The 27255-nt window shown below is 39.3% G+C and overlaps 1 protein-coding gene across 5 annotated transcripts in view; it reads right to left on the bottom strand.

Moving 5' to 3' along the window:
- CEP290 (centrosomal protein 290) overlaps window positions 1–27255 on the bottom strand; it is a 129968-nt gene that overhangs the window by 83406 nt on the left and 19307 nt on the right. For 4 of the 5 annotated variants that reach the window (XM_006114000.4, XM_075932772.1, XM_075932784.1 and 1 more), the window contains 16 exons: window positions 26436–26489; window positions 24745–24897; window positions 24310–24492; window positions 23863–23952; window positions 23659–23781; window positions 22084–22207; window positions 19474–19646; window positions 17180–17342; window positions 16415–16515; window positions 16249–16336; window positions 15566–15678; window positions 7102–7186; window positions 5187–5329; window positions 3931–4095; window positions 2671–2820; window positions 798–913 (listed from right to left, as the gene is read on the bottom strand). In XM_006114000.4, the coding sequence (XP_006114062.2) occupies window positions 798–913; window positions 2671–2820; window positions 3931–4095; window positions 5187–5329; window positions 7102–7186; window positions 15566–15678; window positions 16249–16336; window positions 16415–16515; window positions 17180–17342; window positions 19474–19646; window positions 22084–22207; window positions 23659–23781; window positions 23863–23952; window positions 24310–24492; window positions 24745–24897; window positions 26436–26489 (2024 nt within the window). Of the gene's footprint in view, window positions 1–797; window positions 914–2670; window positions 2821–3930; window positions 4096–5186; window positions 5330–7101; window positions 7187–7494; window positions 7588–14527; window positions 15356–15565; window positions 15679–16248; window positions 16337–16414; window positions 16516–17179; window positions 17343–19473; window positions 19647–22083; window positions 22208–23658; window positions 23782–23862; window positions 23953–24309; window positions 24493–24744; window positions 24898–26435; window positions 26490–27255 lie in introns of all 5 variants that reach the window. The other variant, XM_025180148.2, reaches the window with a different exon arrangement.

Below are 27255 nucleotides of genomic sequence, written 5' to 3' on the forward strand. Positions count from 1 at the left end.
TGAGTTTGGCGTTATTTTGAAAAAGCGCTATTTCGAAATTGAAACCACAGTCTAGACTTCGGTTTACAGAATCTTTCGAAAAAGCGCCCCGTTTTTGAAAGAACCGCATCTAGACTGTGGTTTCAATTTCGAAATAGCACTTTTTCGAAAGAGTGCCATTACATGATTATACAAATGAAGCATGGGATATTTAAATCCCAGCTTCATTTGCACTTTTGAAGTGCTTCATTTACGTCTCTCTGCCGATAGAGGGATGTAGTCTAGATGGAGCCGTAGAGTTGCCTGCCATCAAAAATTATTGCCCACCCCTGATCTAGAACAATGTTTCCTTTTCCTCCTTTGCAATAACACTGTGTCCCCTAAGCACAAGATTCCCTGTGAGCTCCAATTTTCCCTGTTCTTATGTGTGAAAGCGGAGGAGAGTGGAAGTGAGGCTTCTAAAAATGTCAGGTACAAATGAATTCTCAGATGCAATGGAAACTAGACAGTGTCACAGTTTGCTAATTTTCCGGGTACTAATAGGATCTCTGTTGCTATGAAAATTACAAAGGCAGGCAACAAAATGTAAGCCCAACAGACAATGATTTTCTAAAGAGGGCACAGCACCACCAGAGGGGGAATATACAGATGCCTTCTTTTCACACAAGCCTCCATGATGCTGATAGAAATAACAACTTGAAGACAGTGGGAAAAATTATTAATATTTTCTACTATTTCAAATAATTAAAAAACATTTTGAAAGTTTAAGGTTTTATCACCCAGACCATCGCAAAAGAAAGATCCCACAGTATTTGTACCTCTGATATTCCTTATACAGCAAGCCTTGTTGATGGCGAATTACTGCAAATTTTCTCTTATATTCTTCTAGTGCATCTTCTAATTTCTTAAGTAACTGTTCTTTATTTTCTAGCTCCTAGTGATCATTTTCAAAATAAAATTTTTATATAATTAAGAATGTATACATCAAATCTGAAAATATTCATCAAAACCATAGTCATCCAATGGTATTCTCTAGTAGAGACCTTTGCACCAGTGAGGTTAATTCACTGGAGAAACAGAGCCTTTGCCTTTATGCTAAAACATAACAAAAACAGTCTAAATAAAAGTATTTTAAATATTTATAAGTAATAAATAAATAATTTTACAATTCACAGTTCAAAAAGATTTGAGAATTACTTGACATTTGGGAGTTATCCACACAGACTACTGATGAAACTGCATACCTGGAAAGTATAAGCACTTTGCACACTGGAAAATGAATTCATACTCCATATGTACACAATATTATAAAAACAAAACTTTTCTGACATACACAAGCTGATAGGGGTGATAATAAACGTAACTAATAATATGGGTAGCTATGTGCTTGTTTTAAGTTCCCACCCACCATTTATTATCTCCCCCCCCCCTTCATCTCAGCAATCAACAGGTTTAATTCAAACATTTATGTCCTTCTCAACATTCAGACCATTCCTGCCACAAAAATGAACAACTAAGTCACATGAGAAATAACAGCAGTAAATTGAAGACTACAGGGAACTTTGCACAGAAGTAGGGTGTAGAAGGAGAACATGAGAGAATTCATCGAAGACAGTTGCCTGGATTTGCAGACCAGTTTTTAGTTAAAAAAATCAGAAGTATTTTAAACAACACTTACATATTAACTTTTATGTATTTCTTGATAAATGCTCAATCAAGCAAAATAATGACTACAGGGTTTTTTTTTTTAAATGAAAAAGTTTCTAAGGACTATAAATAATTTTTCATGGCAGGACACAGAAATATATTTAGTAATCATATATTGATTCCAGCTAGATATACTACGTCAACTTTCTTTGGAAAAAATCTTCTAATATAATCTTGGAAAAACAACATTTATGGAATTCTAGTAATGAAAACATTGACTCATAGCAAGCAAAAGAAGTGGCCTTCTTTATAAATTCACAGAATAGGCCACATTCCCATCGGCCAAGTTAGAAAGATTATGTTCGCTCACTATTTATTTTATGCTTAAATAATGTCTCCTAACCTCCTATACTAAAATTCTCTACATAAACCAAGCATGGAAACTTAGATGAAAAGAACAACAGTATAGAAATTGTTTGTTGATTGTCCTCTGGCCTTACAATTGTTTGACACTGTGAAAAATGTAACTCTCTTCCATCCAAATTTTTCTGTCAAATATTTTGTATAAAGGTCTATTTGTGATGTTGGGAATATATAATACCTGTATAAAGTCTTTAACATAACTCACAAAGCACATGCAGCTTAGGATCCAAAAAATGAAAAAAAATTAAGTATCACAAGCTGTGCAGGAGGAGGAGCCAATGCATACTGCGTTTTCTTCCAGACATACTGAACTATTCCTGCTTTTAAGGATCTTTAAATTACATATAATGACTGTACTACATACATATCACATAATGCAATTCTAGGCAAGCAGTCTTCTTTGTTTTGTTGGGGAGGGGAGAAGAGGAGAACTTGGCTTTTCCTTGTACATTTCTTTGGTAGGGTTAGAAATAAAAGGGAGATTCAAACAACTACATTCTATTACAATATATGTTCAAGTTTTTAGCAGCCTCTCCAGTTTTCACATACAATATGGTAACTGATTTGGAAGGCGACAAATACGTTACAAACATCCCTAGCATCCACATTTAAATCAATTACCTGCAAAAGATGTATTAAATATTCATTCTGAGAATTAACTATATTGGCACTTGAGGGAGTCAACCCTTCTGGACGGTTTACTGTTCTGAATACTATACTGGCACCTTCTGATTGATGTAACAAAGAAATCTCATTTTTAAGCTGTGTAATCTAAAGAAAACAAACAAAGAGAATAGAGTAAGAAGAAACTCCTATTATTCAGCCAAAAATACAAATCTAAAATGTAGCAGTATCCAGTCTCACACTGTTTGAATTATAAATATCTCATAATAAAGTAAATGTTTCTACTTTAAAATTACAATTCCATAAAAAATGGAATCTCAATCATTTGAGTCAAATGGCTGAAAATATTCAAGCATCCAGAGCAAGCTCGCACACCTGGAGGTACATCTCAGTTATGTTAGTTGCTGACGCACTTAATTTGTAGGTTATTTTTCCTTTCTTTTTAACCTGCCAACCTTCATATGAAGACTAAGCTAAACTGCATGGCTCTGATAGCTATTCAGCACATTTATTCTAAATTTACCATTTCCTTCTTTTATAAACCTTCTAAGAGGTTTGGCTGACTACAGACTTTGACAACAATGCTCCAAAAAATACTGTTCTTTAACGCTACAGATAATAGGAACTCATACTGGACATATAGAATCTGCTTCTTATAAAGGACATCACTTTGAAGATAAATTTAATGTTAATCTCAAATCCTTTGGGCTATACAATATAAACATTTGAAAGTATTCACAGTGGAGCTAAAATTATTAGCTGCGATTTCAGTGGACAAAAGGGAAAACATTTTTACATCAATCTATATGTTGAGCCTCTGTTAGTTAGCCTATTAGAGTCTCTTATGTCTGTATCAAGTGTAATATGATTATTACTCATTTTAAGAAAAATGAAACAAAACTCTTTTTGCAACTCATTTTTAGCACAGCCGTCTCCAACACCTCACGTAGTAAACCCAACTCTATAATGGGGCACTGGTATTGGGAATTTTATTATAAGCATGGAATAACATTTGGATTTTAACTCAGAATAAGTACATAGATGTAATCCATAAATACAGTAGCAAGTATTTAGGATTGTATCTCTTGTCAATTATAGCTGCAGGATTTACATATTTTCAAAATGTGTAAGTAAAAATAAAATCTATCAGTTAAATTAAAAAGTGACAGCAATATTTAGGATTTTAAACAATTTTAATACAAAGTATTAAGTGTATTTGTTCTAAATTATCACTGGGAAACAAATTAGAGTATATACCTTTATATTAGCTTTTGCTAACTCATTAGAGAAATGTATTGCCTCTTTTCGAGATCCTTTCAGTTCCTGTCTCAATTCTTCATTTCGCCCTGATAGCTGGTCAACTTGAGCTTTCAAATGCAAATTGGCATCAAAGATTCCCTCTGCATTCTTTGATTCGATTGCCTATCATATTAATTAATTTAGTAAACAGAAAAAGAAAAAACAAACAAAAAATACAAACACTTTTCCACATTTTCCAATAAATTGGAGCTTTTCAGTGTGCATAAATGGGACTCAAAATTACAGATCCTGTGACAGAAGGAGTACAGGGATTAACAGAGGGAGTACAGGGATTAATACAATTAAACCATCATAAGGGGAAGTGAAAGACAAAAGCAGGCAAAATATAACTCAATCCCATCCTCATGTCAGTTTGGAGAGCTGGCTGGCTGTGCTGAGGGGAAAACCTACAACCACGTATGGGGGAAAAGGAGACAACTGCCCCAGGTCCCAGCATATTCAAAAGGGCCCAGGGTTCCCAGTCGCTGCTGCAGCTCCCACAGCCCTGGGCCTTTTAAAGGCTCTGAGAACTGCCTCAAGAGATGGGGACAATGCCAAACAATGCTGAAGATTGGGGGAAGGAGCACTGCATTCCAATAGGCACACAGGGAAACTGTCCTTGCCCCTTCTGCCCGAGACCTCGCCCCTCCCACCTTCTGGGATTGTGGAGCCGCCCCCCTCACTTTACCCAGGAATCTGGCAAAGCTGTTGGTTCCCCTGCCTACAACCCAAAATGAGCACCACAAGGTAAACCCCAATAAAACTGGGGAACACTTGTATGTAATCTGCTTGTTACCCATGACTATGAACTCTGCACACATCTAGCTGTGTCAGTGATTAAGAAAACTAGATCTAACAGTATAAATATTTTCAGCATGAACATCATGTCTCAAGCTAATATTTCAGTGTTCTGATTCTCTACTATAACTCAACATAGATTAATTTTTAAAAGTCATATGTTTTAATACAGTGTTATAATCTGCTTTTATGTAAAACACCACATCCATTTTTAAAGTTCTCAGCAACTCTTTAAAGACTGACAATTCAATCAACATGAATTTTACTCTGATGTGTCAATTTCATTTGTGTTTTTAAGATTTTAGGGGGTATTTTCAATACACAACAGCTAACATTCAACAATGAAGAGTCAAAACAAAGAGAACTCTATAAATAACTTATAACAAGAAAATTAATTCAAATGAAAGAAGGCTTACATTTACTAATCGCTCCAGACTAGGGATCATTAAGGCTGTTTCTCCTCCTTTCACACTGGGATCCTTCTGCATTTCCTTGACAGCTTGTAATATCTCTTTCATTCCTTGCTCAAGTTGTTTATTTTCATCTGATAATTCTTTTACTACAATAAAATAATGTGTACTTCTAAAATACTTTAAAATACTCTGGAAGAATACAAGTTCATCTTGGTTTCTATTAGTCTGACATAATAAAAATGGCTCATCTTATTCAAGGAAATATACCTCTACCTACAGAGTTCAGATACTTAAGATTACTGTACATAGGGAGGAAATGTGTCATTCTGAATCCTCAGCTGCTTGTTTATTAATGATCTAATCCAGCAAAGCACATAAGCATATGCCTAACTTTAAATAAGTGAGTGATACCACTACCTCCACTGGGACTATTAATGGATTTAAAGTTAGGCATGCACGTAAGTGCTGAGCTAGATTGGATCTAAGGACCTTGTTATTTTAAATTTCATATATTAAAATAAATAAAATTCCGAGAGATAGCCATGTTAATCTGTTTAAGCAAAAACAATGAGGAGGCCTGTGGCACATTAAAAACTAACAAATTTATCTGGGCATAAGCTTTCCTGGGCTTACATAGTGCCACTGATGTAAACCTTAATCAGGAATATATACCACACTATAGAAACTTTTTAAAAAAAGATATATGAAAGATTAAAGTATTTAGCGAAGTTCTCAAGAAACATGAGATCTTGGTAAATACATTTCATTTATATCATTTTGTAACTTATTGGTATCAACCTTCAAGCTATATTTCTATGTTTATATTTGCTATGTTTTTGGTATTAGGTCAGGGGTGGGCAATAATTTTTGGTGGGGGGGAGGGGTCACACCAAGATTTTGGAAAGTGGTCAAGGGCCACACTTTTCTATGGATGAGGTGCAGGGTCTAGGATGGAGGTTGGATGTAGAAGGGCACATGGGGTAAGGGACAGGGATGCAGGAGACAGTGTAAAGTCTGTGAGGGAGTTTGGGTGGAGGAGGGGGTTGTGACTTGGGTCAGGGAATTGGGATATAAGATTAGGGAGTGAGTATGGGTGTAGGAGAGGATTCTGACCTGGGGGAAGGAGTCTGGGAGGAAATTGTGGGGAAAAGGGGGTGCAGACGGCAGAGCATCTGAGTGGTGACCTGGGGCACGGAAATATGGTGCAGGGTCTGGGATTGGTGCAGGAGAGGTTCTGGGTGGGGGATAAAACCTGGAATAGAGGGGTGTAGAGGGTTTGGATGGTGGCCTGGGGGTGCGGGAGGGACAAGGGTGCCAGTGGAGGCTCTGGCTGGAGGCACTTATCTAAGCATCTCCCGGGCAGCAGCCCTGCAGCACCTCGGAGACAGGCTGGGCTCCCTGCCTGCTGCAGTCCCAGGTCACTTTTAAGTGTAAGCTGCTCCCTCCACGTCACACTCAACTCCAGCAGGGGAAAGAGGCTTCTGCTGTCCCCATCCTCCAAGCCAATTTCTCAGCTCCTGTTGGCTGGTTGTTTCCAGCCAACAGGAGGTGAGAGATTGGTAGGGGTCACTTTCTATTGGCTGGTTGTTAGGAACTGAGGATTGGGCTGAGGATTTTGTGTGTGTGTGTAGACACACACACACACACACACACACACACACACACACACACACACACACACACACACACACACACACACACACACACACACACACACACACACACACACACACACACACACACACACACACACACTGCTTTCATGCATTCTAAAAAACACCAAGTAAGATTTGCAAGTATAACAAAATAAAGCAGGCTCATATTAGCACACTAAAAATTATACATAAAGATCTGACAAAATCAGCAGCTATTTAGAAATTTAATCATGGCCTATACTAACAAAAGAATTACATCTTACATTTAGATTGAAATTTGGCTATCGCAGTTCTGTTCCGTTCCAAATCTTTCTCTCTCTCATTTAATTCTTTTGCAAGGTATTCATTCTACCAGGAAAAACAAACAATCTTAAAACTGGATTTTCAAGTCACAAGATTTAGAGTCTTTTAGTGCCAGAATACTTAAAATCCTACAATTGAATAATGACTATTAAATAAGATTAGATGCCTGAAGAAGTGTTATTAAATCATACATATGTGATAGTACAATTCTATTGTTAGAAAAGGACAGGAAAAGAGTGTCATCTGCAAACAACAAAAGCAGTAAAAGAAAAAAATTAAAGCTATAAATAATATTTATGCAATCATTTAAAGTAGCCTCTCTTCATAAATACCCTATGAAACCCTCTCACTACCTGCACTGCCTGGCTCCTGCATCTCTCAAGCTCGAGTTCTGCATTTCTATATAATGTACTCTTGGCCAAAAGATCCCTGGATATCTGCTCATTCTAGAAGAACAATTGATAATTAGCAAATTATTTGATCTCCATTTATGTACATTACCTTTCCAAAAACTTTTCTGTGATATGAGTAAAGAAATAAACTTTTACATTTTAGTAGTAAATTAATTATATTATTTGTTTTACAGGTTTCTTAACCATTACTTTAAAATGACCCGTTGGAGTAAAGCATAAAAGACAATAGCTTAAAAGGCTGATTTTACAGATAAGAGTCCCAATTATCAATTATGGACATAAAAAAGGGTAGTTTGATAAATCTAGAAAATGCCTCTCATAGTTGTGAATCATTTAAGTTAGAAATGGGAAAGAATTCTTTGATTAAATTGTTCATTCCTGCACTACCCTATTTTCTCCAGTGCTTCTTCCGGTCCAATTTTAAATGGCTCGCACAATAGAGACTCCACTATTTCTCTTCGAAGATTATTTCAGCAGATTAATATAGAGTTCCTCAAATTTTTTGTATTGTAGACTTCATGTCATAATAAAGTGAGCCACCTCCCCTTCTAATGGCAATTCAATAAAATATTTCAGAAGTACAGCAACTGTTTACATAAAAAATGTGAAGAAACTATTTAATGTATTTATTTTTCAATGTAACTTTGCATATGAAGAAAAAGAAAAAGAAGCTAGCACAATGCAACTAACCAACTCCTTTATGAATCACTGGAAAGTGCTCCATATAGCACCATTTAGGAACCAGTAATCTAACATATTTTACCACTTGAAATCTTTTCCTAACATTAAGTTTATAGTTTCTTTTGCCACCAAATAAAAAGATAGAAAAGCAACTAAAAGCCAGCTCAGAAATTTCTCATTAGCTAGAGGATGCCTGAAAGAGAAGAGACTTTCATCTCCTTAATAACTTGGTACTTTTCCTTGCCTATCCTCGGGTATGTCTACACTACAAAGTTAATTCGAACTAACAGACGTTAGTTCGAATTAACTTTGATAGGCGCTACACTAGCGCTCCACTAGTTCGAACTTAATTCGAACTAGCGGAGCGCTTAGTTCGAACTAGGTAAACCTTATTCCACGAGGACTAAGCCTAGTTCGAACTTACTAGTTCGACTTAAGGGCTGTGTAGACCTTTAATTTGAACTAGTGGGAGGCTAGCCCTCCCCAGCTTTCCCTGGTGGCCACTCTGGCCAACACCAGGGAAATTCGTCTGCCCCCCTCCCGGCCCCGGACCCCTTAAAGGGGCACGGGCTGGCTACGGTGCCCATGCCAGGTGCAAGCCTGCTAGCACCCAGCCAGCAGACCCTGCACGTGGCACGGCTCAAGCCAGCCACCCGCTGCCACCCAGCCCTCCACCTCTTCCCGGGACCAGGCTGGCGGCTCACGGGAGCCTGCCCAGGACCACAAGAGGCGGGCACCCGCCTGGTCTAGTGCAGACATCGTGGACCTTGTCCACGACCTCCGCACTAGGCACAGGAAAGTGGCCGTCTAGGGCAGGATAGCTGCCAGCCTGGCCACCCAGGAGCAGGTTTGCATGAAAATCAGGGTGGTCCAGTGAGACCCCCGACCCTGAGCCCTGAGGTTAGAATGGCCGTACTGGGTCAGGCCAAAGGTCCATCTAGCCCAGTAGCCTGTCTGCCAACAGCGGCCAACCCTAGGTACCCTGGAGGGGATGGACCGAAGACAATGACCAAGCCATTTGTCTTGTGCCATCCATCTCCAGCCTTCCACAAACAGAGGCCAGGGACACCATTCCTACCCCCTGGCTAATACCACTCCAGGGACCCAACCTCCATCACTGTATCTCACTTCTCTGTAAACTCTGTTCTAGTTCTAGCCTTCACAGCCTCCTGCAGCAAGGAGTTCCACAGGTTGACTATTTGCTTTGTGAAGAACAACTTTCTGTTATTAGTTTGAAGCCTGCTACCCATTCCTTTCCTTTGGTGTCCTCTAGTCCTTCTATTATGGGAACTAATGAAGAACTTTTCTTTAAGCACCCTCTCCACCCCACTCCTGCTATTATATACCTCTATCATATCCCCCCTTCGTCTCCTCTTTTCTAAGCAGAAAAGTCCCAGTCTCTGTAGCCTCTCTTCATATAGGACCTGTTCCAAACCCCTGATCATTGTAGTTGCCCTCCCCTCTTGCACCCTCTCTCTTCCCCTCTCCCACCTCCTTTTCCCAGTCTCTCCCAGTTTTGTTCAATAAAGAGAGTTTCTATTTTTGAACACACGTGTTCTTTATTTTGTACATCAGGAAGGGGGGCTAGGGAGGTGTAAGTGGAAGGAGGTGAAGGAGGAATGGGGTACGCGCCTCTGATGGGGAGGACTGGGGTGGCTCTGCGGGCTCCTCGGGGTAGAAACTCTCCTGCAGCCCCCCGATTGACCCCTCTCCCCAGATGGCAGCCTGCGGCAGGTGTAGCCGGGCTGATGGCCAAGTGCTGTGATGTGCCGAGTGTGGGCACTCAGGGCACTCCAAGCCAGGACTGCTTTGCAAGCGGGGCACCCCTGAGAACTGTCTGTCCGGGTTAAGGGTCGGGACCCTTTAAGCACAGCCCTCGGCTAGCCTGAGACAGCAGCTCCACGCTCTAAGTCCTACTCTGATGCCCTGCCGGCACTGCTTCTGGCCGTCTTTAACCCCAGTTCAGGTTCCACTCTGTGTGGACATGCTAGTTCGAATTAGGAAAATGCTAACTCGAACTAGTTTTTAAGTCTGGATGCGCAAATTCAAATTAGCTTAGTTCGAATTAACTAATTCGAACTAAGTTAGTTCGAATTAACGCTGTAGTGTAGACAAACCCCACTTTAGTAGCTGAAGCTGCTTCTCCTCTATGCCTTGCATTGGCTAAAGCTGTGGCATCCTCTGACAGAGGACACTGTTCTGATCTTTGGCCAAGCACACAGACTCATAGAAATATAGAAGGGACCTCAAGAGGTCATCAAATCCAGCACTTTGCACTTAGGCAAAACCAAATATGCATAAACTCTCTCTGATAGATATTTGTCCAACATATCCTTAAAAACCTCCCATGATGGGGATTCCACAACTTCATTCAGAAACCTATTCCAGTACGTAACTATCTTTATAGCTAGAGAATTTTTCCTATTATCTAACCTAAATCTACCTTGCTGTATATTAAGAGGATTATTTCTTATCCTACCTTCAGTTCACGTGGAAAACAAGTGAGTACAGTCCTCATTATCAATACACATTACAGGCAGTCCCCGGGTTACGTACAAGATAGGAACTGTAGGTTTGCTGAATCTGGACACCTGGGACACAGCAGCTGGGGCGCTGCCGGGTAGGTCCTCGCAGCGCCGCACCTCGGCGCTGCGGGGACCAACCAGCAGCACCCCAGCTGCTCGACCCCAGGTGTCCCCAAGTCAGCTGCTGCTGAAACTGATCAGCGGCTGATTCCAGGAAGCCCGTGGCAGAGCAACTCTGCCTCGGGCTTCCTGTAGTCAGCCGCTGGTCAGTTTCAGCAGCAGGTGACTTGGGGTTGCCTGGGGCAGAGCAGCTGGGGTGCTGCTGGGCTGGTCCAGTAGTGCCGAGGAGCGGCGCTGCGGAACCAACCGGCAGCGCCCCAGCTGCTCTACCACAGGCGTCCGCGAGAAAAGCCTGGTCTGCTGGGGGGGGGGAAAGGGGGGGGTGGCGCACTAGCTGCACCCCCCCCCCCCTCCAGCAGACCAGGGAGACGCGGGCGGCGGGACCAAGACGCGCCGCGGTCCCGCCGCCCGGGTCCTCCGCAGCTTTGCTCCGTGTCTCCCTGGTCTGCTGGGGGCCCCCTCCCCAGAAGACCAAGGAGACGCGGAGCAGCTTTTCTCGCCCAGGACGACGCGGGCGGTGGGACCGCGGAGCGTATGGGCGGTTCCGCCACCCGCGTCCTCCGGGGTGAGAAAAGCCCTGTTCCTAAGTACGGATCCAACATATGTCGGATCCGCATAACCCGGGGACTGACTGTACATATTTAGTTTTCTTTTTTTAAGAATAAGCATGCCCAGTTTTTTAACTTTTCCTCATAGATCAGGTTTTCTAAACTTTGAATCATTTTTGTTGCTATCCTCTGGGCTCTCTCCAATTTGTTCACATCTTTCCACCAAAGAAGGAAATTAGGTTAGTTTTTGTTCTTAACAAATTTATACTGGCAATTCCTTACAAGGCTATTATCCTCCATGTATTGTTGCTGTAATTGTGTTAATCCCAGGATAGCAGAGACAAGATGAGTGAGGAATATCTTTTAACGGACCCACTTTTGTTGGTAAGAGATACAAGCTTTTGATTTACACAAAGCTTGTCTTCAAATCTGGGAAAGATACTCAAAACATCAAACTTGTGCAGCACTCTTAAAAGACAAGCATGAGAGCTCAAATTCATAACTTTTCTTGACACTAACAATCATGGTTTTAATAAAGACACTGAATTTATGGCTTATTACAATATTCTGTAACCCACTAACACACCACAACTTTTAATCCTGTGTAGGTATGTTACATTTCATTTAATCAACTAATTAACTAGTCCCGACCCCAGGAGCTTACCCCGCTGCGGCTCTGCCTTTTAAATGGATTAAGAGCTTGTTGGCCTGTTGGCTCTTAATCCATTTAAAAGGCTGAAGTGCAGCAAGAGAGACCCAGAACAAGCCAGAACAGCTGATTCCGGGCTTGCGTCAGGTCCCCCCACACACTGTGCACCAGCTTTAAATGTAAAAAGGCTGTAGCGCAGCAGGGACCTGGTGCAAGCCAGGAATCAGTTGTCCAATCAGCTCTAAACACCTTTAAAAGACTGAAGCGCAGCGGGGGGAACCCAGCGTGGGCCAGGCTAGCTGATTCCTAGCTCGTGCAGGGTTCCTCCCGCTGCGGCAGGCTCTTAATACAATTAAAAAGCAGAGGCACAGCATCTGGGACTGAACGTGAGCCGGGAATCAGCTGATTCCCAGCTTGCGTCTGGTCCCCATTACCCCGTGTTCTCTGCATCCTGCAGAGATGGTGCGGGGGGAAACCGGCTTTTAAGACGGCTCCCCTCCAGCACGAGCTCCTGCTCGCACCCCCTTGCTGCCTCTCATAGAAGCTGATGGTGGGAGGAAGTAAGCAACTAGTCGAGGGACTGGTCGACTACATGATAAGCTTTTGCTTATCAGATAGTCAACTAGTCGCTTACATCTCTAGTCCTGTAACTACAGGGGAGTCAACTGGCCACTTCACCTTGAACAATTCCATAGTTTAGCATAAGTAAATAGTGCATATTCTATCTGTTCAATTTTGTATTTAGCTGGGACACTGTTAGTACCTTTCCCAAACCTAAAAAAAACCTCTGTGTAGCTCAAAAGGTTGTCTCTCATTAACAGGAGCTGGTCCAATAAAAGATGTTACCTCATACACCTTGCCTATCTATTATTCTCTAGGTGCTTATAAATTGATTGTTTTAATAATTTGTTCTAGTATCTTTCCAGGTATTTAAGTTAGGCTGACTGGTTTATAATTCCCCAGGTCCTCTTTCATTTCCATATTTAAAGATGAGCACTATGTTAGCCCTTCTCCAGGCCCCTGAGACCTCGCCATACCTCCATGATTCTGAAAGGTAACTGCTAATGGTTCTAAGGGCACGTCAGCTAATTCCGCAAATACCCAAGCATTAAATTCATTAGACCCTAATAACTTGAATAAAACTAACTTATCTAGTCTTTAACCTGTTCTTTCCCTATTTCGACTTGTGTTCCTTTCACCATGTTGTTAACATTAATTGTGATGAGTATCTGGTCACTATTAACATATTTAAGTGAAGACTAAAGCAAAAATAAACATTAAATACCTCACGCTTCCTGATATAAGTTATTACCTCTCCTTCCCTGCTAAGTAGAGAACCTACACTTTATCTTTCTTTCACTCCTTACATATTTGAAGAACCTCTTCTTATGGCCTTTTATGCCCCTTGCTAGGTTTAACACATTCTGTGCTTTAGCCTTTCTGATTTTGTTCCTCTGTGCTTGTGCTACGCTTTTGTACTCCTCAACAATTCATTAATGTTTCCACTAATATCAGAGAGAGCAGATCCGTCTCAGCCTCCACCTCATCCAGATAAGCTCTGAAAATTACAAAACTTTATTACATGATGCAACAGGCACCAGCTTCCTATAAGCCCCAGAGGTGCTCAAACTCCTGCCACTCCTTAGACCTTTCTTCTTTCCCCAAAACCTCTACCCTCATTCTGCTTCTTCCCACTCTGCCTCAGGTCCCATCCCACCCCACCCATCCCTTCTCCCAAGCCCCCAACTCCAACCTACCTCTTCTCATCCCCGCTAGCTATCCCTACCCAGTTCTGCCCCTCCCCTATAGCATATCCCATCCCTGCTCCTCCCCTTTCCTTTCAACAGCTCCTGCACACTGTGAAACAGCTGATCATGATGGGCATGAGGAGCTGGGAGGGAGGAGAAGTTGATGGGTGGAGCTGCAGGCAGACGAGAGGTGCTGAGAGGGTAGGCGGAGAGCACCCACTAATTTTTTTCTGCGAGTGCTTCAATCCTATGCCTCGTGCTACAGTATCCTTTTGTTTTACTGAAACTAAAACGTAAGAATGGAGAGAACACTATAGTCATAAGGGAATCTGAAAGGTAAGACTAGAAGGTGAGAAGTTAAACAAGGGTTTGGTGTAGGTTTTTTGAGGGGAGGAGTGGAAATGGCTAGACCTAAAATCATTCTAATCTTGTTTTCCATTAAAAAAAACCTTTTTTATACTTTTGCTGCATACACATTGGCTATGAAGCAGTCGTGGTTCTGGAGACTTTATATTTAAAGAACTTTCTATGTTTTATTGCCAATACCACAAATGTGCAGGAATGGAACTGTCTTATGTACTTTAATCAATCAAGTTGAAACACATAAAATAAAAAAATGTACACTGTTTATTATCTGTTACTGAATATATTTTCTGAGTAATTGCAAAGGGTAAGCTTATAGATATCATGGAGAAGCCTCACCTGTGATCTAAGGAAAAATAATTCACTCCTCAACTGCTTTATGAGATTTTCAACTGGATCTACCTGACATACATATTTTGATAGTCCATCTTCAAATCCACTTTCCAAAATTTCTGCCTGCAATGATTCTGGAAAGTCTCTCTGTTCTTTGCTGACATCTTGGAAATCAGTTAAGAAATCAGAATACTTTATCTGAGAATAGTCCTGTTCATGTTTTAGCTTTACTACTTGTGATTCATATGGTGCTACTGGCTTCTCATGGATAGACTGACAAAAAATAGCAGATTTTTGTCTGAGAGACAACCCTCCTTGGAAATCTTGAGAAAATGTTTGGTCTGAACCAGAGCATATTTCTGTTTGTTTCTGAAAAGATGCTTTTTTTACATAATTTTGGCTTCTCTGTTGTTTTATCGGCTGACTTTTGGAATCCTTTTTCATTATTTGGGCAGCAGAAAATGAACATGGATACGGATAGTCTGATTTTACGCCTTTCGATAGCTGCCTATTAGTTACATAATCTGTTGTCCCTAGCGTGTCTGTAGATTGTAATCCTGATGATCTATAAAGCTCTTTTATGGTAAAAGTTTCTGAACTATGGCCATCATCTTTTGGCTGCATCTGTGCCACATGTCTAGAATCTAATTGGACAAAAATATCTCCACTTGTTTCTGACTGATTTAGATTACGAAGTATACTAGAAATTCTTCTTGATAGATTTCCCAAATCCATGGTGTTTTCAGATATATCCTTTTCAGATTTTAACACACTAAATGATGCTCCTCTAACTGAAAGTATGTTTTTCCTTTCCATGTTATATGAACTGTTATCCTGTATTCATAGAAAAGTAAACAATGTTTATTATTGTTACATCAAAATGTACAGACAATTCATTTAGGATTATTTCTTTAGACAGGTATATCAATAATTAATAGCCATACAGAATTCTCAGAACTATATACTTAGATATTAACATAGTTCCTATTTTGAGGCCCAACTCATTCAGAAAAAATAATACACATTCATATACCATGACCATACCTTTGCTTTAACTTCATCAAAATTAACTGTGCTCATGAAATCTGATTTTCCTTTTTTTGTCTTCAGATCTTCTGTAAAGCTATCAATCATCTGCAAGTCATCTGCATCCAATCCTAATTACCAATACATTTATGAATAACAAATTATTATGGATGAATTTATCAATCCCCTAACAACAAAATGAAATGTTCCAAACAGCGGACTAGATATCTGATCCCTGTTCTGTGATGCAAAGGAGTTGTAAAGTTGCTTTTAGTAGGCACCTGATGATTTCCACAGGGTAGATGAACTTCTGGCTGGTGCAAAATTGACATAGTAAGCTCTTTGCAATGTCTCTGTTAATGAGCGTTTGCCTAAAGAGAGAGGGAGGATGCAGAAAGGCCATTTTGCACTCTGACTACACTTCAAATACCTTTATAGGCCAGCAAAATTAGAACACACATAAGGCTGGAGCATGAGTGAAACATAAAGCCACTCCATCCCTTTTCTCCCAATATACCAACTAGACCTCTGGTGCAGCTGAAGATCTGGGTCACTATCTATACTCAGCTTCTTAATATTTACATACCTTAGCAAATGTAGCACACTGAAAAGTTATGCTGAATAAACCCACACAGAACCATTTACCGTGGCTGGCCTGAAATCAGTCAAAATCAAAATAAGCTGCCATGATTCTAACATACCTAACATTGCCGCTCTTTTTCCTTTCTCCTGAGCCATTTTACGAATCTGTTGTTTCAGTGCAATTCTTTCTTCTTCCAATCTTTCAATCTGCATAATAAAATGTTAATATTTATTTCTGTTCAGTTTCATTTTACAAAATATGCATAAACACAATTTATCACTTGCCTCTTTTAAAAGGATCTGGTTTTCAGCTCTGTACTGCTGCTGTTTTAGTGCCTTGCTGTTTTTAAATTCAGTTAAATCTATCATTGTCTTTGGATCAAGACCTGAAACATAATGCAGGTGGTATTTATTAGTTAGAAGGAATAATGTACATTTGAAAAGCATTAATATATAACCTATCTAAATAAGAATACTTTGATAAATATTCAAGCAGGATAACAAATAGTTATTCTGAAAACTAATAGGAATACTTGTTTTCTTCATATATAACAGCTCTTCCATGCTTAACATAATCTGGAAAGGGACAGTATTAGTTGACTGACCCATAGCTAAAGGATACATAAACTTAACTCCGGGTAGCAATTTATCTTTAACTATAGAATAATTTAAACAGATTAACTCATGTTTTTTCTTTCTGTATTTTTCAATCAATACTACGAAAGATAATACTAGAATATTATCTTTACAAATTTCGTAGTGTTTGAATGTACTATGATGGGTGAGTCATTTTGGAATCAGGCAAAGTTAGGTACCGTCATGGAAATAAAAATGATTGTAGCTCTGTCAAAAGCAGCTTAATGGCCACATTTGTTCATGAACGATCCTGCAGCTAATAATTTCTTATAAATAAATAAATAAATAAATTCATCACTTCATTTTTAGTAGACAAATAAAATAACTTACACACACTGAATTACGATAAGGTAAGATACCTGCATTAATATAATGTTATTTGAACTCTATGGCACAGTCACATCAATCACATACCTAAGCGCTCCCTGAGCTCTTCATTTTCATCAAGAAAATCATTAATTTTAAGTTCAAGTTTGTTTACTTCCTTAATCAATCCTTCAATCTCATGATCTCTTATTTTAATCTGCTTTTTTAAATCCTTTATTTCAGCAATAGCATCTTCCAAACCATATATTCCCTGAAATAGAACCAAAATAAAAGGAAAGACAACAAGAAAAAGATTATGAGTAAGGGGAGGGATTTTTTTGAAAGAACATTATAGAATTAAATTGAAATAATCCACTCACTTGAAGGTGCCAAACCACTGTCTACTGAATTGCAAATATAATCATTTTTCTGATCATGGAAATAGCACTTAGGAATTAAAATGGAAGTCTTAAATTTACAATACTTTCTGCCTCTTTCCTTTTTAATTTTTTTGATAAAATCTAGTATATAACAACAAGGCTGTGTCTACACTGGGCCACTTATTCCGGAAAAGCAGCCGCTTTTCCGGAATAAGCTGCAAGCTGTCTACACTGGCCCCTTGAATTTCCGGAAAAGCAGTGACGATTTACTGTAAGAAATCAGCTGCTTTTCCGGAAAAACTATGCTGCTCCCGCTCGGGCAAAAGTCCTTTTTCCGGAAAACTGTTCCGGAAAAGGGCCAGTGTAGACAGCACTGTAGTCTTTTCCGCAAAAAAGCCCCGATCGCGAAAATGACGATCGGGGCTTTTTTCCAGAAAAGCGCGTCTACATTGGCCACAGACACTTTTCCGGAAAAAGGGCTTTTCCGGAAAAGCATCCTGCCAATGTAGATGCTCTTTTTCCGGAAATACTTATAACGGAAAACTGTTCCGTTTTAAGCATTTCCAGAAAAAGGTGCCAGTGTAGACACAGCCCAAGTGTTTGTAACTAGTATCACTATGACAATGAATGTAATTTCGCTGAATTCCAGCTTACCTTTGTCAGAGAGCACACATACGGATTTTACAATAATGTCTCAAGGTCTTGAGATTTTCTTTTGGAAATTTGAAGTTCCCTATATATTTTTATTTTATCATTTAAAATATAAGGGTTCTTTAACTGAAAAATGCTTGCTTAAGCCATATTACTATTCCAAGCAGTGTTTGCAGTGAAAAGCTAAGTGAGTGTAAAGCAAAGGTATTTTTTACTCAAAGTGCATGTTAGCCATACATGTTCAATGTTCCATAATACACTATTCAGAACATTGAGTTACTTGAAAAAATCCTCTATCTTTGAGAAATGTACATGCCACTCTGTTGAATCTAGGAAGCAAAGTCTAAGTTGGAAGCAGCGAAGTAGCACACATTTTTAAAAAGTATTTTTGCATGAATATTCTGTTACTCTAAAAAATGTTATCATAGAAAGGTCCTCTTTTCATTTTGAAAACATGGTCAACACAAACCTTTTGATGCACTATCAAACAGAATTGTTGTACAATCACCATTTCCCCATGTAAAAAAAAATCCAAAACTTAAAGTTTATCACTGATAATCAAACATCTGACAATGTGACATTTACTATTTAACAAACAACTAAATTCAATGCAATGGAAAGGAACTGCATCTTTTTCTTTACCCTGAGATGTACAAGTGTAGACAAGTGTAGATGTACAAGTGTAGAAACATTAAAGTCCCTGATCCTGCAATGAGTGCTATGCACACATGTCTGCAAAGAATCAGGGCCTAAATATGCAGAATATTTTAGGAATGTAAACATTGACAATATAGTTAGAATCAGGAAAGTGACCATCTAAAAATGGCATCTTTCCATTCACCTAACTTCTCTGACAAAATGTTTTTACTTGGTGCTTCCAGTGATTTTCAGAAGTCCTTTTCCCACTGTTTGCAAGAGGGAATTCTGCTATTAGCTTGCATGTTGACCCTTCAAAAGCTTCTCATCTTGGCTATCCAACTTCTGTCATCTCAAGACAACAACTATGGATGCTCAAACAAGCTTCATATGCCTTTCCCAATTTGGCTAATTCAAGACTGAATGGCAGTTGATTCAGGTGGGTCTAGTAAATCAATCTAAGGTAGGTCAACTCCGGCTATAGTATTCAAATAGCTGGAGTTGCGTACCTTAAGTCAACTTTCTGTTGTAGTGTAGATGTAAGCCTCAAATTCACTCATCTATCCTCTACAACAAGATCAAAATGAGAGAAAAAAACCAATGTGGGACGCTGTTCATTTGATATTTGTTTTTGTTTTGTTTTTCAGGTAGGACAAACTAAATGGAAAAATTGCAAACATTGTTAAACATAAAGTCAAAAACTGCTCTTTTCATTTTATCAAATTATCTGTGTACCATTTCATAGTCTCTCATTCGCTTCAGAGTCTCAATGAGTTCTTTGTCCTTTTCCCTAGCATCAGACTCTGCTAATTCTGCTACTCTCTCAGCCTCTTTAGTTCTCTGTTCCAGCACTTGTAGTTTTTCCTGTATTTCTCCAATACGATTTTGCTGAGCAAGAGATGACAAGCCTAGAAAGTAAAGCAAATTTTCCTGTTACATTTTGAATGATTAAGAACATTAAGCCATTTCCAATATGAAGTAACTGAGTGCTTCCACTTTGCTAGGACTCAAATCTAGAAAAGCTGCAACAAGCAAATTATTATTTTGTATTTGATTTTTGGTTTGCAAAAATATTTTAATTTCATTTTGAAATAAACAGTTTTACAGAAGTTTATATTATGGCCTTTTATTTTTATAAGCAATATTTTAGGTAACTTACATGAAATCCATTCATATAACGGACAATAGCATTCCATGTGAGTTCAATATTTAAAACTCTTTGTTTTACAGGATCAAGACTTAAAATATAAAGGGCCTGATTCTACAAAAGCTTAATTATATATTTAATTTTATGCACTCTGATTATGCATTGAAGCCAATGGGAGTGCTCACCATTAATGAAGTTAAGCAAGGGCTTGACTGCATGGTAAACATATTCAAGTTATATTAGTGTACAGGCTGCACCTCTGAAAATTGACACTCTTTGGCCCGGCAACATCCATGGTCTGGCAGGACCATGAATGCTCTTGGACCAGAGAGCCCAGGAGCCTAATGGCAGGAAGGTCAGCAGACTGACCAGGACCAGATGAGCCCCAAACTAGTGCTGGGTCCAGGGCCTGGAGAACCCTGGCAGCTCGTGGCAGAGTGGAGCTGAAGGCTAAAGACCTCTACGTGCTTACGGCAGCATGGGACCAGGAACCATAGACTCCAGGCAGCCTGCGGCAGTGTAGCACCGGGGACCAGAGAAGCCCAGCCACCCATGGCACTGTATGGCTGAAGAAATATGGGCGCACACCATAGCGCGTACCAGGGCTGGAGAACCCCTGCCATCCTTGGCAGCCCGGGGTTGGGCCGGCAGCTGCAAAGTGGGCAGCCCGGGTGGGGATAGGGTAGAGGGGGCCAGAGGCAGGGAGCCAACTCTCTTGGGACCGTGGTAGAAGACACTTCCCTGGGTCAAGCAAATTCTGTTGTTCAGAACTGCTCTGGTCCCGACAGTGCCAAACCAAGGAGGTCCAACCTGTAGTTAAACTATTACATTTACACTGGTATAAATACCTCACATAGACACATTTATTCCAAAAAAATAGGTGTTTTTACCCCAACTTATCTTAAACTACTTCCAAAGTGATATAAATAAAAAAGAGTCATCTTATACAAGAGTAACTGTTTCCTCAAGGAGTGTTATACTGGCATATTTTTAGCTTTTCAAATTCACACCTTATATTTTTATAACTTATCTATGAAGATAAGACCTAAATCTAAGCAGAATCAGAACTAAGTTTTCTTTGCTCCTAGAGGTTGAATCAATATTCACATACTGCAGTTGGTATTTTACTTTAACTTACTCTTTTTAAAGTAATTTTTACAGAGTCTCAGTGAAATGATTTACTTTTATACTTGGTATATAGGCAGTGTATTACAGTTTGAACATATAATTATGCAACAGAAGATGTAACTGCATATTTTTGAGTAAACTATATATGTCTACAGAACTTGAAGAAATGTGACAAGTATTTATAAATAACAGACTTTAATACTAGGTACTTCAAAAATTAAAAATAATGCATTTGATCAAACCTACACACTGAAAATTACTCTCCAATGTTTGGAAAATGTAAACAGTGAATCAGTAAAGCCTGGTCTACACTAAACCAGGCAGGCTGGTTTAAAGGATGCAATTCCAGCTACGCAAAATGCATAGCTGGAGTTGGCTTACCTTAAGCCAAGCCATGGTGGAGTCCACACAGGGGGAGGCTGACAGGAGCACATGCTCTTGTCGGCTTCCCTTACTTCTCACAGAATGAGGAGGACCAGACATCGGCAAGGGCGGCCCTCAGCGTTTGAGTTAGCGGACTACATTAGACCCAAAAAATCGACCATTAGAAGATCAACCTCCAGAGGGTTAATCCTCTTGCTACCGTAGACATCCCTAAGGGTATGTCTACACTAGCTCATTAATTTAAGCTAGGTAGGCAAATAAGGCGACCGGAGTTGCAAATTAAGCCCGCGATTTAAATATCCCAGGCTTTATTTACATGTTCCCGTCCGGTCGCCATTTTGAAATTTCACTAGCCCGAACTCACTGCCACGTGGCTACACGCGGCAGTGAAACGTTAATTCGAACTAAGTCCTTAGTTAGTCGTGAAATGAGGAGTAACAGTTAATTCGAACTAAAGACTGGGCGGGAACATGCAAATAAAGCCCGGGATATTGAAATCGTGGGCTTAAGTTGCAACTCCAGTCGCCTCGTTTGCCTACCTAGCTCGAATTAACGAGCTAGTGCAGACATACTCTAAGGGAATAAATCTCATTCCTATTATTTCAAAATACAGAAAACAATGTCAAGTTTAAAAAAATGCACATTATCAGTTGCCAACATATCTTTAAATAAAAATACCAACTTACCTTTATCTTTTTGGAGTTCGTTTTTTAAATCATCAATAATCAATGCATTTTTTTCCATTTCTTTCGTATACTGTTCAACTTGCTCAGTGAGCAACCTGATCTGACTGTCTCGTTCTTGCACCCCCTGCAAAAATGCAATTATGTTAAAAGTGTAGCTAACATTTAATAAATTACTAACAGAGTATCTTACTACTGTGAACAGAAAGAAAATGAAAAGATGTACAACAGCTAATACAAGAAAGTCTGAAAAAAAACCAAAGAAACAGCAATACTTACAACATAAAGTTCAGATATTATCTAGAAGTTGGATATATAAGGGCAAAGCAGTAAAAATAAAAGAAAAATAGTCACAAGTAAAATATACAATTAATACAAGCTTGTTAAAATAGTACCTTATATATTTCAAAACAGCTCAATAAATATATAATCAACTTCAGTGGAACAAAATGCAGCAAAGCTAAGCACATGCATGCTGGCAAGAATGGGTCTTTTCTTGCAAATTCCTCATAAGCTTCTATTGCAGGAGACTGACAGAGACAGGATTCTGGACTAAATGGACCACTGGCCTATACAGTAATTCTTGTGTTCCTGGCTGCACATATCTTTCAGAGGAGTAGTGACTTTTGGTGGAATCTCCAGCTGAAGAGCCAACACAGCCCTTGCATGCAGGAGTTGGAGATCCTGAGAGCTGGACTTGTGGTCTGTGTCCAAAAAAGCCGTAGGGAATCATCTGCACAGAGAAGCCTAAAAATTCCTGTGTCCCATGAACAGCAGCTTATGGAAGTGCACTAGGAAGTGACCCAGGGAGGATGACTGAGTAGTATGTTCCACCTGAGAGAGGTCGATGTGTTGCAGTGGGATTCCTCCACTGACCACTCCACCACTGTGAGGGCCCTGGTTCAGGGCCTGGTGAAGTTGGGTAGGCCTGAGTCTCACTACCTGACCTACTACCCCCTCCAAAAAAGTGAGTCTCCCCAATACTAGCCAGAGGACCACTCTGCCCTGCATCCTATGGGGCTGTTATATTGACTCTGGCCGTTCGGCCACACTGCCCTGACTCACAGGCCACCACAATGTCTCTGGCCTCTGATCAGTACTGCACCACCATATAGACTGTCGGGGAGACTGAAAATGCAGTGATGATCACAACCCTGCTACGTTCCAAAGGATGAAGAGTTGCGCATATCATGCAACACACATAATTTTGGGACTAGAATTAGGGACACTTGAAAGGAGATAAGACTCTGCAATGGAAACTGCCTCTCAACTACCCTATGACAAACTTTGACACGTGGACTTTACTAAGGATATAAAATCCCGTTTAATTATTCTAACCAGTAATCTGCTTGAACGGGAAGAGACCAGAGGCTGGCTAGACTGGAGTACCCCCGCCCGTGACACCGCGCATAGTTGGGCAGGAGGCTGTTCCAGTGCAGCCGGGCCACCGGTTAACCGATAACCAGTGAGCTTGGCCTGATAAGGGTGATGTTAACCTGTTAACAATTAACATTCCTAGCCTGCACAAGCAGTTATTCAAAAATGGTTATGACACATCCACATTTGCATAGACAGTACCTGCTGGAGGGCCATAACATTGTTTTTATCTGCATCAAGTTGGGCCATTTTCAGTTTCTCTTTCAAGTTAAACAACATCTGCTGATACTCTACGATTTCATCATCTTTAGAAGCCAAGATTCTCTGAAAGGAACATAAGCAACATAATAAGAAGATGCCTCAAATAATTCCTGATAACAAGCAATCAGAAATACTATAAAGTACCTTCCATTCTTCAACTTTTGCATTTACTGCTGCCATGAGGGGATCATCTTCTTCATTTTTTGCTCTAAGTTGATCCGTTAGTTCCTGTATCTGTAAATTGATACTCTGATTACTTTCATAAAAATGTATACATTATGATACACATACACTACATTAATTTTATACCAGTAATACAAACTTCGGCTGTAGTTAGAAGGTATGATAACATTTTATTTGAAGCCTTATTTCTATGATTTATAATCAACATTTATGTTGGATTTCCAGTTGTTAAAACAGTTTTTTTCTTATTTGAAATTAGATACAATAAGCAGAATTTTTTCTTTGCTAGAAAGAAAGATGCATTTTTAAAACATCTAAAATACAGTCTCATTTTTAAGGCAAATTGTCACTCTGCAGCACTGTCCAGAAAATTACATATCCTTCAATAATGGAAAAGCCATTTATTACCTGAAATTGATACTGTTCCTTTTCCTTTCTTAATTGATCCATAACAACATCAGACTGCTGCACAATAAGTTTCATTTTGTTATACTCATCAGTCATCTTTTCCATTTCCTGCACTGATTCTTCCAAGTTCTTTCTCATTTCCTGGTTTTGAGCTTCTAATTTCTCATTAGTTTCAGTCAAACTCTAAAAAGTTAAAGAAAAAGTTACTTTTAATAATACATGGTTTGGTGCTTTAAATCTTATATCGGTATATAACCGTTGTACTAAATGTCGGGGTCCAGAAGTTTTAGGGAATTAGTAATGGGATACAGTTTTTCACTGCTACATGACCTCTTCAAATCCAACCCATTCTATTAGACACCGAAAGGTTATGCTACATGACAATAAATTGATATTATCATTGTACAAAACTGATTAAGCATTCATAAACTTTACCTGAATTTCATCTAGATATTGGACAAGCTCAAAGTTCTTTTTGGATAACTGAGATCTGTACTCAGACTCATCCCCTCTGCGTGACATATGCATTTCCTTTTGTGAATCTATTTGTCTCTGGTAGTCAATTACATCTTGACGAAGTTGTTCATTCTGCACACAAAGAAACCGCAAAATAAAGAATTAGTAAAAATTTGAGCTTGAAAATGCTATTTTTCTAGAAAGCTACTACATACACGTAAAACAGTAAAAGCTCAAATTCCTACAGAATACTTTTAAACACCTTTGATCCTCACCTTCTTCTTTATTCGTTTTTTCTCCAAATTAAAAAGGATAGAACAAAGTAAGAAGAAAGGAGATGAAAAGCAACATAGAATTAGAAAGAATACATTTAAAAAATAAGATATAAGCATAAAGATAAATAAAAATGCATAGCTTTACATACACTAAAGGAAAATTGAACCCTATATTATAAATTAAAAGACTAACAAGTACATTGTTTCTAAACTTAAATGGGTGAAACTCAACAGTTTTGACTAGGAACAGAAAAACTAGTTTTGAAAATCTCAAACCCACTGAACATTGATGATCTGGAAATTTCTCAGCAGACAGAAAAAAATGTCAGAAACTAAAAAAGTTTGTAAGATTCTTTTGAGCATTCTTTAAAACTTACTCTAAAAGGCACCAGAGAGGATATTCACACAGCCAGTCAACAGGAATATAGGCTACAATCAGTGACATTATAAAGGAGCCATGCACCAATGATAGTGTTGGAAGAAGTGAAGCTTGGTAGCTGTGGCCTGAAAAAGGATCTAACTGAAGGACAGGTGTCAGAAAAAAAAGAAAAGTTGCCAGAATGAAGGAAAGAGAAGTACAGGCAGTCCCCGGGTTACATGGATCCGACTTACATCAGATCCCTACTTACAAACGGGGTGAGGCAACCCCGCACTAGCCGCTTCCCCCCACCAGACCAGGGAGATGCAAAGCTAGCGCCCCCTCCCCCCCCAGCAGACCAGGGAGATGTAGAGCGGCTTTTCTCAGCAGACACCTCAGCTTGAGAATAAAGGACTAAGGGAAGTGAGGGGTGGGAGAATAAAACTGAGCTCTGGAGAAATGTTTGGCTAGAGTTTCCCCTACAATATGTACCAGTTCCGACTTACATACAAATTCAACTTAAGAACAAATCTACAGTCCCTATCTTGTACATAACCCGGGGACTGCCTGTATACAGTTGCCTAAAATACCACTTCAGTATCTCTGAGTAATGCACCCTGACAGATCAGCCTAGCAATTGTTTTACTTCATTTTGGTATCTAAAGTAATGAAATATGTTTAAATGACACATGATTTTATATTATGACACTACAAAAATATTTTTATTACAGTAAAGCTCAGAGGCTCAGTGAAAATAATGGCCCCATTGTATTATTGGGCTTTGCAAATTAAAAGGCAGATGTAATTCCTACCCACAAAGAGCCAAGTTTCACCAAACATATACTTCTTTTAAAGATGATTCTTAAAATTTGGTACTTAGAACTTAAAACTTCACATTCTCTAGTTCTAGTACCTGGGAAATGTGCCAAAATAAAAGCAGACTGTCATGCCAAAAATTAAAGAGAAACATATATAAAGTAAAATTAAGTCAACCATTAACTCGACAGGTATTGTATTAATAGCACTTTTCTACTAACCTCTCTTTTTAACTTGGTGTTTTCATTTTCTGCATCCTCATTTCGAAGAGTAAGCTAGAATGACAGGAATAATATCTTCTATATATTTTAAATAGTTAAACTGTCACATGATTATGAAATGTCAAGGCCAAATGGTACACTTGGATACATGTTGGAGAAGTCAATGAGAGGTACCTCATTTGGCCTTTAGTTTAGAATTCCTCAGGCGAGTAAGTGGTATTGATACAAACCACTCATCTACCTACATAAGGACTAAAGGTCATTAATTTTATTCTCTGCAATTAAATACAGTATTAGAGCACTGTGAATACCTTAACCATCACATCACCTACCTCGCAGGGCTGCTATTACTATCCCCATTTTACATATGAAGAAAAAGCCACACCGATTTCACAGAGTTAATCAGTGGCAAAGCTAGCATTAGAATTTATTTCTCAAATCTCACACCACAATAGGATGTTACCCTATTTCATGCTGACTCTATATTTTTACCTTAAAACTTTGAAAGGAGTATGACAATCAGAAAATCAAGTCACAATGCCTATGATTCTTCTTCAGTTCATTTGTCACTATTACAAAAAATAAAACTTATTACACAAACAAACACAAATTGTGTGCCATATCATCAACACGTTTCATTTTACAGACCATTTTTAGAATGCTTTTTTAGTATAGTATGCATTAGAATCTTATGATTGTTTTCAGGATGGTGGATTGAGAAATTTCTTACCTGATCATGTTCTCTTTATTAGTAGCTCCTCCCCAAATTCATTACTTATGGGCTAATGCCCTCCACCTGTGGTATTCACAGGTGGCCCAC

Source organism: Pelodiscus sinensis, chromosome 1 (assembly GCF_049634645.1).
Source record: "Pelodiscus sinensis isolate JC-2024 chromosome 1, ASM4963464v1, whole genome shotgun sequence".
In the NCBI taxonomy this organism is placed as follows: Eukaryota; Metazoa; Chordata; order Testudines; family Trionychidae; genus Pelodiscus; species Pelodiscus sinensis.